Consider the following 14,016-nt stretch of genomic DNA (forward strand, 5'->3'; position numbering starts at 1 on the left):
GCAGGTTTTTTCCTGGAGCTGGAGCAGTGCTGGAGCACAGCTCCAAAGCCCTGTTTTTAAAAGAAGGTTCGACAAACACCTGTCAGGGATGGTCTAGATAATACTTAATCCTGCCTTGAGTGCAGGGGACTGGATTAGATGACCTCTCGAGATCCCTTCCAGTTCTATGATTGTAACCACCAAAAGGTGAAAAGTAGCCAGACATCTCAATTTGTTAGCATAATCCTCTTGTTAATAGTTAGAGATTATCTATACTTAATTTACAAATTACCCTCCCCTATGCTTACAATATACTAGCATAATTAAAGCAGCAACCTCCCCTAGTATGGGTGCAGTTGTACAATAGTGCTTATACCTCTATAGTCCTCTCCCTCCCCCCCCAGCTCCCTCAACTGGAAAAAGCTATAACGTATAAGGCACCTTTATACAGATGCAATTGCATCTACACTAGTGCTTTTGCCAATGTAACAATGTTGGCAAAAAATCAAAACCCTAACTAACCCAAGTAATGTCAGTAAGACTTAAGTGTAGACCAGGCTTTAGACTCTCATAATGAGCAAGGTTATGCCTTATGATGGGAGGCAAAGCAAATAAACATAAGATGCTAAATATACTAATTGAAGACAGAAATCATATTGAAATATTAAGCCTTATTATATGGTAATCATTCTAACAAGTAATAGTATGCTAGTATGCTAGTTGCACATGCCACTTAAGTGAATGCTTTACACCTTTTGTTTTTTAAAGGAAAACTGATTTGCAAGTAGAATAGAGCAAAAACTTGAATACTTTTTTAACCAAATGATGAAGCTCACTTATGTGCGATAGTGGAAGCATATATTAAAATTTGCATAATTAGGTGATCCCTTAGAAAGAGAAACTTCCACTGGCTGCTTTCTTTGAAGTTCTCATTAAAAGTTTGAGACATTTACTAAGATGATTTATCAGGATCTAATTTAGGAAATCTGAACCAAATGCACCAGCCAACAAAGCAGATAATGCATTATTCAGACTTAAAATTAAATATGTGTAACTCGAGTAAGAAGTAAGGTAAATTTTTTGTCCGCTAATTTTGGAGAATAAAGTATAGTAGGGCTATTCCCTTCCAGTATGAAGTTAACACTTTATTGGACCCCAACATTTTATAAATGATTAAAATGTGCTATAAATGACACTTCATATATGAACAATATCAGAATTGGACTGAATGGGCATATTTCACTACAGGAAGTGTAAAACTGAATATGGGTGAATCGGAGGCCTTGGCTACACTGGCAATTCACAGCGCTGCACTTGCTGCGCTCAAGGGTGTGAAAAAACACCCCCCCGAGCGCAGCGCTGTAAAGCGCCAGTGTAATCAGCGCCTGCAGCGCTGCACACTTGCTCGCAGCGCTGCAAGCAATTCCCCTTGGAGAGGTGGAGTACTTGCAGCGCTGCGAGAGAGCTCTCGCAGCGCTGGCGGTGCGACTACACTCGTGCTTCACAGTGCTGTGAATCCGCGAGTGTAGCCAAGGCCTTAGACTTTGTCAGAGAATTTTGCTTCTGTATAAGATATTTAATGGAATAAAAAACACAATGCCATGAATAAGCTGCTGTTTTTTGAAACAAAGATCAAAAGCAGTGTAATTATATTATTCTCATTGTGAAACATGGACTGCAGCCTAGTTACTAAATGAAAGGTAACTAATTAAAAGGAAACTTTAATTAATTGAATATCAGATGGGCTTTATTCCATGGAGGGGGAAGCAGTGGATAACTTCTGACTATTGCACATTATATGCTAGTAACTATTGTATTATGCATGCTGTTTTGTTTTGTTGTTTTGACAGCAATTGTATGTAATGCTGAATAACAAACTTATTGTCTTCCTCATGAAACAAGATTAACTTTGAAAAATTAGTTGAAAAGTAATGTAGTTCTTAAACTTGCAAAAGGTATTCACAGTATTATGATCGCTGCTGTCTTTCTCTTTTTCTAGAAAAGTATGCTTGCCCTACGGCAGCTAATGCCCAATGCCCAGAGTTTTATCCAGCAGTGTATTCAGCAGCAGGCTACAACCCAAGCAGCTGTTTCTACCTGCATCTCTGCAGCACCAACTTCCTCCACAGTCATGACCACCTCAGCTCTGGCAACAACCTCTCTTCAGCCCATAAAACCAGTCCCTTCTTCTGCAGTGGTCACAGGCTCTCAGACTGTAAAACCAGTCCCCTCCACAATGGTGACAGCAGCAGCAGCCTCCCTCCAGACTGTGAAACCAGTGACAGCCCCTCTTCAACCTGCAAATCCAGTCCCCACGTCTGCAGTGGCAACAACCTCTCTCCAGGCTGTGAAACCTGTCTTTGCATCTGCAGTAGCGACCACGACAACCCCTCTTCAGCCTATGAAATCAGTCATTGGGACACCTATCAGTATTAAAATTACACAGCCCAGCTCTATTGTGGCACAGTCAGTCCATGCTCAACAGGCAGTTAGAGTGAAACAGCTGGTAAGATTAAACTTCTCTGCCTTTGTCTTCAGATCTAGGATTGTGCTTTTTGATCTAAAGTTGTATAAATGTTTAGATAAGTGTATTCCGCCATGAGTTAATAGGCTACTTCAGGTTTCCCGGAGACATTGTTCTGTTATGCTTGATAAATTAAATATATTGCCTCTGAGTATTATGGTTTGCAGCTGTTTTAACACGTAAGGGAGAGCAAGTGTAGTGATGAAGACACCTTACTGCTAATTAATGTTCTAATTCACAAATCTGGGTATTGTCAAGTAGTTGTAGTTAACATGAGCGGAGGGTTTGTTTTGGGATCTGATCTTGCAAGGTATGCTAATTTCCCCAACAGGATTTGAGGGGGGGGTCTCAGCTCCTGACTTCTAATGCTGTCACCGTTATTCCATAGCAAAAAGAGGGAGAATTTTTTCTTTAGCAGGAAAAAAGCCAAGTGTCGGTATAGCTGAATGCCCTAATAGGTCTTCTGCTGAAGATTTCAGTCCTTAGGCAGAGAGACAGTCTAGAGGTGAGGGAGTCCTGTCTCCATGTTAAAGATTCTGTCCAGGGTTTTTCCTAGAAGTATTGATACTGTGGATTGTAGTGTGGATTCCTGTTCACTGCAGACTGAACTGAAATCTGCAAACTAACTCATGTAGAAGTACATGGTGCTTTCAGAGCTAAGTAGCTAAACTATTTTAGTAAGCTCCTGTCTGTTTTTTTAGTATTATAAAAGAAACTCAACTAATTATTAAAATGACCAAAGAATTATGTTTAAAGAGCGAGATTCTCTTTATCTCTGAGTTTCTTGTCCAGCCCTGGGTCTTCAACAGTATGTGTGTTGGGTTTTTTGGTTATTTTTAGAGCAAGGTACATAAGCTATCCAGTGTGATATCATTTAAGGAGAAGCTCCAATATTAACTTTTTCTCAAGAATCTTAACTAAGGAGAAGCCTTAGAAAAATGCATCACAGATACCCTAAATACAGGGGCATTTTGAGGCCAATTTGGCTAATTGTTTAGGGCACTCACCTGAGATATGAGAGACCCAGGTTCAATTCCTCCCTCTGCTTGATGTGGCACAGAGATTTGAACTTGTCTCCCTCCCTTCTTGGTGAAAGTCCTAACCATGGGGCTACAATGTATTTGGAAGGGGCGGGGACTGTCTCAATCTCTCCTGTTTAAATTGTTCCACTTCTTATGCACTAAATATTTATTGTATCAAGGAGTTGAACTTGGGTGTCCTACTTCCCATGTGAGTGCCTTAACCAGTGTATAATCATAATTCATTCTCTTAATTTATTCATTTAGTTATCGTAACACCCATATGAGGAGATATTATCCCTGATTTAATCATTTGGGGTAGGCGGTGGCTCAACCCCGAGGTTAAACTATTTGCCCACTCATCAGGGAGTCAAGTTACATCCATCACAAACTTCGAGTTCCTAGTTGTGTCTAGTGCTCAAACCTCTAGACTCTGGCTATTTCAAAGGTCTGGCCCTTCCTGAGAAAGGTGGACGGGTGAAGTTAGCCTATTGCTTTTTAACTTGGCCATTTAAATAGCTTCTACTATGGGGCTAAGCTGTTTATGAAATATGACACTTATACGCCCCTCCGGGGAGTAGGACCAGGCCTCCCCTGCATGCAGAAAATGAAATTCCCCAAAAATAAGGTATGAAAAATAAACAATTTCACAGGGCTCTGTTTATATCCTGGTTTTATTTCCTGCTTTGTCAACCTCTGCACTGCTGCTGGCTGCCATTCTGCTGACCAAGGCACACAGGTGCCACAAGTACTCCAGTCCTTTAGCATGTGCAAGGTCCTGAAAAATGTGGAGGTTCAGCTTCTTACACAGCTAGTGTATTTTTGCAGTCCTTCCAGCAGGGTCTCCTTTCTGAAGTTTCTCAGTAACACTACTTAATTGGCTAACGGGGTTGTTACCCGCTCTTCCTCTCCACCTCATACATCCCAGCACTTCCAGCCCTGAGAGCAGGAGACAGGGTGGAGAGTTGTCTTTCTACTGCCAGCACATCCTTTATACTTCTGGTCAGGAGCAGAGGAAGTGCCCTAAAAGTGGGGGGAGGGGGGCCCAGGTGCCTGAACTGTGGCCCCGCCTCCACCTTTGTGCTTCCTCTTCCCCTGAGCCCCGCCCTGCATTACTCGCCCTTATGGCCAGTAAAAAGTGGGAGAGCCATGGCCTCTTGGCCCCTGCCCTGTTCCGGGACCCCTGCTTCTGGTCAATTGATCCATTCTCTTCTGGTGGTTCTGCCATATCCCACTCTTTACATCAACTCTTTTAGATGCAACACTTCTGATTAACAGGCTTTTTCTGAAGGAAAGACTTTTTACCCCCTCTTTTGTCCTATTATCCACCTCTCCTTATGTGCCAGGTTGGGAGGGCTTGAGAGCCCACTCTTCCGTCTGAGCTCCAATGTCCACCTTGCAATTTTTAGTGTGCTAGCTCTGGCCCTGCTAGCATGAGTCAGTCTGCCTGTGCTGGGACACTCGCTCGCAGCTGCAGTGTGGACGTACTGTCTGTGTCTTGGTGGAAAAATCTTACAATTTGTTCTTGGACTTTTTTGTTTTTTAAAAAAAAAAATCACTTCTATTCCATATCATCTGCAAAGATCTAGATTAGAAGCTGCAAGCCAGATTCCATTGGCAAGGAAAGCTACGTTCGCAGAGTAACTAATAAAACTTTTGCTTGCTTATGTCAGACTTCATCAGCTGCTCTGAGTGAGAGGAAACAGTGATGCGTCTGGAAAATGTTTGTATGTGGCTTTGAAAAGTGAAGTCTCATGCAGGTGCTGTCAATGTAGCATCAAAATCACGCTAACCAGGTTTTATTTAAATACCCGTCTAACAAAAATGCCCCTGAAAAGCGAACCAAAACAATCTATTTGAACATAAGAATTGCCATACTGGGTCAGACCAATTTGGTACAACACAACTCTCCTTTACTACTGTTGTTGCAGCACGCCCAAGAGGTGCTTATGATTTTCTGCTCTTTATCTTGTATAAACTCCAATGCATGCAATGCAAGTGTTGCTGGATAGTGCTTGTCAGTCACAGCAGAAGTATGGACTTGAGGGGTTCTCTAATGTATTAAAAACTAGTTTATGCAGGAAAAAAAATTGTTTTCAAATTTCATCTGTACTAACACTTTCGTAGATGCATAGTGTCTTCCGCTATCTATATGTATAAAGACAATTTAAGAACTAGTTATGAAACGCATTGTCTGTGAATTTAAAAATGCTGGCTTTCTTTTGAATCGTGTGTTAGTTTGAATCCATATAGCAACAAGTTCAATCTTCTATTGATAGCCCTTAATGCCAATTTCATTTATCAAAGAGTTAAGGCCTTTGGTGCAATGAATTATATGGTATTAAGAAACTGTTCTGATACAGCCATTGAAAATAGGCAACATGACTAGGGGTGAGATGTCTGTTGTCCAAACAGTTTTAACACTCCAAACAAGTCAGTGTTGCTAACTACAAATTTGAACAACTGGTAGGCTTACTTGTCCTGTCAAGACAAAAAATATATTTGAACTTTCATGAGTATGATGTATTTCTTAAAGTGAAAGCTAGACATGCATGCATGTCCCCGAGCAGTTTTGGTTGAATGAGCATTTTGATAGGATTCATGTCTCTCTATATTTAGCTCTTTCCATGTTTGATATTGGATATACTGTTTCCAGGTAGTCCAGCAGCCATCAGGAGGCATTGTTAAACAAGTGGCCACGCTTCCACAAACAGCAACACTGACTCTCCAGAAACCTGGCGAAAAAAGGATGCCATTAAATGCACTAATTCAGACTAACCAGTTTCCTGCAGGTAGGGATGGACTTCTGCATTTTTGGGGTTTTTTGTTTTCTTTTAAACAGGAAGGTGGGAAAATGCTTCATTGTAACATTAGAGGGGCAAGGGAAATAGTGTATTCAAACCAGTCAATTATGGTAAAATTATATGGGTGTCTTTCGAAGTTGCTTGGAACTGTATACTCAGAGCCTTGGGCGTACTCTATCCATCACCTTGCCTGTTGAGAAATCATTTCACTTAAAAGATAGGTAGTTTTACTATTTTGAGTACTCGAAGTATGCTCATTCCAGCAAATTGATGCTGCTTCTATAAACTCTTTTTGGTGCTTCATTATATTAAGTGAGACTTCTGCTGATACTAGTAAATTTTGGTTTTAGTTTTGTCTCAGCTCATTCCCGCAGTGGGATATGTGACACTACATAGGTTAGCAATAAGATGGCGAAACACCGTTTCATTAGGGGTGGGGGAATATTTAATTTGTTAGCCTTGCAAAATATGTAGAACATAGTACTTGTGAGTGTCTGGTTTCCAAATGGATATAATTGGTTCTTCAGCCTGCAACAAAGACTTTTGTTTAGAATATGTACTGAATAAGCAGTCATCTTTCTTGGATTTTCATTGTGGCATGTTGATGTTTTTTTAGGTTCCTTTCTGAAACAAATTACACTGCCAGGAAACAAAATTCTGTCGCTTCAAGCATCTCCTGTTCAGAAAAATAAAATAAAAGAGAATGGAACAACAACCTTCAGGTAAAAATAAACAAAGTCGGAAGTTTGTGTGGCTGAAGGAAACAAGACTTCAACAAAAGGAACAGACAGCAGTATAGATACGGGGAATGATGCCGCAATAAATAATTTAGAGGCTTCTGATGGATCTCTTAATGATGCAGTGGGGGGAAGAACCTAAAAACATTGACCTGAAAATTGAGAGACTTGGATTAATTGTATGGGAATTGTACTGTTGGGTCTGGATTTTTATCAGCATTCTATTTATCACAGTGTTGGCCTTATAACTTTGTGTATTAATGATGATGCTTTTATAGTGAGGAGGCATGTCAATGCTTTGCCGTATGAGATGAGCATTAAGTAGCTTATCGCACTGTTATCTTTTGTCAGATAGTTGGGGTTAAACTGAAAATGACCTCTGCTCAGTCCAAATAGCCAGATACCATTGAACTGTAATTTGGGCTGCACTGGTAACCTCCTAATACAGCTGGGAGCTTTTAAGGAATCTCTTATTACCTCCTCTTAGATATTTGCTCCTTTTAGTTAGAGGTAAAAGTCTCCAGCAAAGTACCTGGCCCTTTAGATCACTAGAATTCTTAGAGTTTAGTCCCAGTAACCCATTAAATTTCAGAACTACAAAATCAATTTTCTTCTTGAAAATCAATATTGGAACAGAAGTGGAGACGGAGACTACCAAAAGCAGTTCCACTTCCCACTTAAATCGGACTTGAACCTAGGGGCTGCAGAGGGCTTCCTATGCTGCCATTCCTGCCCTCTCAATTTTTGCAGGTGCAAGGTGCTGGGGAGAGCCTGTGGGTCCTGGCTGCAGAGCAGAGACCCATGGCTAGGACTCTCCTCTGCCCTGCTGGGACCCTGCAGCCTTGCCTGCATCTTGTGCCTGCAGGGATCAGATGTCGTTAGCTTGGTGGCAGTGCAGGGACAGCCCTGCTCCCTCCCATGACAGCAGGTCTTCAGGGGGCTCCTCACGCTGCCATGAGAGCCATTCAATGTCAGGGTGGCCTCCCCCATGGCCGAGGGTGTCTGCTCTATTATCCGAACACCTTCTTTGTTCCGCGTGCTGGGATTCAGATAATGTGGGGGTTTAGATAATAGGATTTCAGAAAATCATGAGTATACAGTATATGCCAATGGCCCCTGTTTTTACAATAGATGCCATGGAACAGTTGAGTGCCCTGGAACTACTGCGCACATTTTTCAAGAAAACACCCGAGAAATATTTCTTTAACAATTGAAATCATCTCCACTTCTAATGTTGGCCCTTCCCTTTTCGTTTTTCCTGTTACGTTATCATCCCTGCACTAAAAAGCTCTTACAGAATTGAAATATATATATAAAATATAAATGGCTCTATAGGTATTTGTAACTATATTAACCATAGACCACTGCACAAATAGACAGTCCTCCCCAAATACTTGTGTGAAAAGATGGGCCTTGACACTTGTCTGAAAGGCTAACAGATTTGGACCCTATCAGACAAAGGATAGGAGCAAGAAACCACTGTTGAGGGGCCTTCACAGAATGCATTGCTGGCAGCTGTTTGCATTTGTTGGTCTCACTCTGACATCTAAGAGTGCTCGTAGAATTCTTGCTCACTCTTCAGGTTGCTTCTTTCTCTCTACCAAGCTTATCAGTCTCACCTTGGTAGAATTTAAAGGCCATATGCTTATTTCGATTAGTAGCCCAGGGTCAGTATAATGTAGGATAGATTTAAGTGTTCCTTTCTAGCCTTCAGTAAAATAGAGTAAATAAAAGATTGAATAAGAGGAAAACAGGCATAGTCAAACACCAGAGGGTGCCAGAGACTCACTTTTTGTCTAATATATTCAAGTTCACACAGTGAAGTACATCTACATTGCATGACTTTCATTTCCCTTTTAACAAATGTTGTGAGAATCTCAACTTCAAGTAGAGATAAGCAGAGAACAGCATGTATGTGTAATTTTTTTTGCCAATGTACTGGTGGACTGATAACATCTTTAGCCATGTACTTCTGACCAGTAAAAGGGCTGTTTCTCAGGGATTCAACACAATACCTAGTATAAAAGGGTTAAGAGAAATTACTGTGGAAAAGTATTGCTGTTTTTTTTATATATAGATGTTGTCATGCCAAGTCTTCCAGTTCGACCACTACATGGAATAACTTGAAAATACTTCAGGGTGATAGCCAGAATCTAACTTCTGATAGCTATATTGTGTGAGTGCCTTTAACTTTCAACTGGAGTTCATTACATAGTGCCCTACTTGAAATATATTAATGGAATGTATCATAGAAACTAGTAATTGGCAGGGCTATTTAGAGAAATGGATACATCAGTAGAGCTACACTACATGAGGAAAACCATGTTATAATTTAGCCAAATATTCTGTCAGTCCCTTACTTGAGCACTGAACTACAAGTTAGATGAGAAAAAGTGTCATTTGGACTAAGTAGTATGAAATGTTACCAGAGATGCAAGTTTTTCTTTAGAACCCATCCTTGAAGGATCTAAGCACCAAATTTCAGCATGAACTTCTGTTAAGTCCTCTGGTGGCTTAATGTGTATGCTGTATTAATAGGTACACTGACTACATAACCCCCTTTACAGGCTGGTCCATGGTGGTAGCTGTAATTATACCACAGTGGGATCACAGCAGCCAAAGATTCTGTGGTCATTAGGAAGAGGGGAATTGGAGTGTACTTGTGAAGATCAATTAGCACTCAATTACCAGGCATTGAAGGCCTAATTTGCACATTTCCTGAAAGATTAAGAATTCTATTCTGCTAATACATTATGAATACACTCTTGAAATTACTCAACAGCTACTGGTGAGTAGAGGGAGGAAACGTCAGTGGTGACTTTAGTTTTAAACTAACTGTTCTGATAATCCTGGGCTTTAGCCCTTTTCTTAATTACATTGAATTGGAGTACAAGTCTGTCAGCTGCTTAAGAATAAATTAAACGGGTTTGAGTATCTGTTAGCCTCCTTTTCCCTAAACAAATTATGTAGAAACTGCCTAGCTGGAAAAGTAGACAAATGGAAAGGGGCAAAAACTGCACTGAATACTGAAGATACAGTAGAACTTCAGAGTTACGAACACCAGAGTTATGAACTGCCCAGTCAATCACAGACCTCATTTGGAATCCAAAGTATGCAATCAGGCAGCAGCAGAGACAAAAAAAAGTAAATACAGTACCATGTTAAATGTAAACTAAAAAAAGGGGAAGTTTAAAAAATTTTTTTGACAAGGTAAGGAAAGTTTCTGTGCTTCTTTCATTTAAATTCAGATAGTTAAAAGCAGCATTTTTCTTCTTCATAGTACAGTTTCAAAGCTGTATTAAGTCAATGTTCAGTTGTAAACTTTTGAAAGAACAATCAGTAATGTTTTGTTCAGTGTTACGAACAATCTCCATTCCAAAGGTGTTCTGTAGTAGACTGTTTGCCCACTGATGCATAGGGATGATTATATACAGGTAGTTTACACTTGTATATAAATACACCAATACAAAAGGCTCTTTCAGGATGTGATGGAAAGAACAAAATAACAATTGGCTTTCTTTCTGGTAGAGACGAAGATGACATCAATGATGTGACTTCTATGGCTGGAGTCAACCTAAGTGAAGAGAATGCATGCATCTTGGCAACAAATTCTGAAGTGGTCGGTACACTGATCCGATCTTGTGCAGATGAGCCATTTCTCTCCTCAGAGGCTTTGCAAAAGAAGATCTTAGACATAGGTGAGACCAAAGCATCCGTAATTGGCATTCTGGGCTCAATGATTGCATCGAACAATTTTCACACTTTTAAAAAATGAAATTAGAATGTATTGTAATCTCATACTGAGTTCATAAATCTCTGTTTAGTCTGGAAAACAAGACAGCTATACTTCTTTATTTGAACTTCTAATCAGGAAATCTGTCCTAAACATTTTTGGGTGGGTTTTAAAAATAAACCAAAGAAGAAATGCTCCAACAGCAGCAAAGGTATGAACAGAAGGTGTGAACCTTTTTAATTATGATTGTGAACTGTAATAGGTACCGCACAGTATCTGTTACCCACAGGCATATTGGAACGGGATGTTGGTTAGTCAGCTTTCTACCGATGCAGCCCGTAACATAGGAAAGTATGAATAATTGCCTTCCTTCCCCCAACCCAGTGACAGCTCTCAAGCTCTGAAATCTCACTATTAAATATGTACTACTTACACAAGTGTTACAGATTCTGCTCATATGATCAGAAGTAAACCCATACTGGCTTATACACAGGAAACAGATCTGTTTAGTAGGAAGGTGACATTCCAACATACTCCTTTTTCAGTGTCTTCAGGGCCCTTGATAATCTTGAAAGATGTTTCAGGAATAGCAATCTTGTTGGCATGCATTGATGCTAAAAACTACTGCTTTCCCTTGAGACCTCTTCCTCAGACCATTTTTGCTTCAACGCCTGCAAGAACTCGGCTCACATTTTAAAGAGCGGGACTGAGGGCAGTTGGGGCAAGACTATATCTTAAGTATGTATTTTTATTTATGTATTTATGAATAATATTGGGAGCGTATACCAAGAGTGCATATATTTAAAAACTTGATTGTGTCTCTTCCCCCAACCTCAGCCTATGTCTACAATACAGCCGGGATCGACTCTGAGATTGATCCACCTGCGGTCAATTTAGCGGGTCTAGTGAGGACTCGCCAAATTGACAGCAGATCGCTCTCCAGTTGACCTCCGTCGACCCCCCATGGTGTAGACCCACGGTAACTCAACCTAAGATACTTCGACTCCAGCTACATTATTCACATAGCTGGAGTTGCGTAGTGTAGACGTAACCTGTGTTAGATTGTTTGCTTCAGAGAGCGCACATTTGTACAGCACCTAGCAGAATGAGGTCCTAATCCTGAAGTTTTTTTGTTGAAGAATTGCCACTTTTAGGTTTGTTATTGAGTGACCAGAGAGATTGAAGTGTTCTCCTACTGGTTTTTGAATGTTATGATTCCTGATATTAGATTTGTGTCCATTTATTCTTTTGCGGAGGGACTGTCCAGTTTGGCCAATGTACATGGCAGAGGGGCATTGCTGGCACATGATGGCGTATATCACATTGGTAGATGTGCAGGTGAACGAGCCCGGGATGGTGTGGCTGATGTGGTTAGGTCCTATGATGGTGTCCCTTGAATAGATATGTGAATAGAGTTGGCACCGGGGTTTGTAACAGGGTTTGGTTCCTGAGTTGGTGTTTTTGTTGTGTGGTGTGTAGTTGCTGGTGAGTATTTGTTTCAGGTTGGGGGGGGGCTGTCTGTAGGGCTGTGAGAGTGAGGGATTGTCCTTCAGAATAGGTTGGACACAAATCTGACATCAGGAATCATAACATTCAAAAACCAGTAGGAGAACACTTCAGTCTCTCTGGTCACTCAATAACAGACTTAAAAGTGGCAATTCTTCAACAACAAAAACTTCAAAAACACTCCAACATGAAACTGCAGAACTGGAATTAATTTGTAAACTGGATACCATCAGATTAGGCCTGACTAGACTGGGAGTGGTTGGGTCATTACAAAACCTAAACTTAATTTCCCCATTACTAATTTCTCCCTACTGTTACTCTCACCACCTTGTCAACTGTCTGTAATGGGCCACTCTCTTACCACTTCAAAAGTTATTTTTCCTCCCTTGGTATCCTGCTGTTAATTGATTTATCTTGTTAGACTGACCTCACACTTGGTAAAGCAACCCCCATCCTTTCATGTATTTATACCTGCTCCTGTATTTTTCACTTTATGCATCTGATGAAGTGGGCTGTAGCCCATGGAAGCTTATGCCCAAATACATTGGTTAGTCTCTAAGGTGCCACAAGGACTCCTCGTTGTTTTTACTGATATCAGCATTGGTTATCAGTAGTTAAACTGTGCTGTCTGTTTAAAAAGAAGTCAGGGTTGTCCAGGTACCTATGTGTAGATGTGCTGACATATTGTGTCAACCACGGGAATACTTCTTTGGCTATCTGCAACTGGTTGCAGAGGTGACACTTAGCTTCGGGTGTACGGCTCAAGCAGCTTTGCTCAAAGCGGTCTCTCTTTTCGATATCAGCTGTTGAAATATGGAGATAGGCAGTAGGGCTCATCAGGGAACAGGGAGAGGAGTGGCAACCCGAGAGAACAGGTCAGAGGTGATGGCATTATGACCCCAATTGGACTAGATATATATTTCCCAAGTTAGTACCTAGGGAATCCTAGGTTCATTTGGTATATACTGTTTGGTCAGAGGTAGATGAGAGGAGGCTCTTACGCCTGGAGTACATTGCAAAAAACATCATTGAAATAAATGTCATGAGTTGTTAACAAGCAGTGTCTAACAGGGCAAAATGTAATTCTCTATTTTTTTAATTACTGAAATTAACAGAATATGGCACTAATTTCTACAGCTACTATTTCTCCCCCCCGAACATAAGGCTTGATTTGTGTTCTTATTAACTTTGTCCTATAAATGACCTTGCAAGGAGAATGATTCTAGAGGCTAAGTGAAACAATGTCTATATTTTCTGAAGCTCCAGGCTAAGTTTTATTAATGTAATGTCTAAGATCTTTGAAGTTGTGACTTTACCAGGAAAATCATAATCTCCAAACCTTTATTCGTAATGGGTATGACTTCCAGGGGGAACAGAATACCTGCTGTGCTAATTATTTCAATTATCAGCTACTCCTAAAACACGTAATGGATTTTCTCTGCTTCCACAGGTAAAAGGCATGACATTATGGAACCTAACTCTGATGTTGTGAACTTGATCTCCCATGCTACACAGGAGAGATTACGAGGGCTCCTAGAAAAACTGACTGTAATTGCTCAGCATCGAATGACAACCTATAAGGTAAAAGAAATTAAGCAAGTTTTGCATTAAAGTTTGTCCTCTTTTGCAGCCTTAAAGGTAAACTTTCTCTCCATACAAACACACACATGCTGTAAGTTTTTAATCTGGCCCAAGACTATTTTCCAGGCTTGCT

The 14,016-nt window shown here is 40.6% G+C and overlaps 1 protein-coding gene across 4 annotated transcripts in view; it reads left to right on the forward strand.

Moving 5' to 3' along the window:
• Positions 1-14,016, forward strand: part of TAF4B (TATA-box binding protein associated factor 4b) — a 160,115-nt gene that overhangs the window by 41,803 nt on the left and 104,296 nt on the right. For all 4 annotated transcript variants that reach the window (XM_065585403.1, XM_065585401.1, XM_065585402.1 and 1 more), the window contains exons 7-11: positions 1,979-2,485; positions 6,179-6,314; positions 6,943-7,048; positions 10,592-10,761; positions 13,753-13,883. In XM_065585403.1, coding sequence (XP_065441475.1) covers positions 1,979-2,485; positions 6,179-6,314; positions 6,943-7,048; positions 10,592-10,761; positions 13,753-13,883 — 1,050 coding nt within the window. The remainder of the gene's footprint in view (positions 1-1,978; positions 2,486-6,178; positions 6,315-6,942; positions 7,049-10,591; positions 10,762-13,752; positions 13,884-14,016) is intronic.

This window comes from Chrysemys picta, chromosome 2 (genome assembly GCF_011386835.1).
Source record: "Chrysemys picta bellii isolate R12L10 chromosome 2, ASM1138683v2, whole genome shotgun sequence".
In the NCBI taxonomy this organism is placed as follows: Eukaryota; Metazoa; Chordata; order Testudines; family Emydidae; genus Chrysemys; species Chrysemys picta.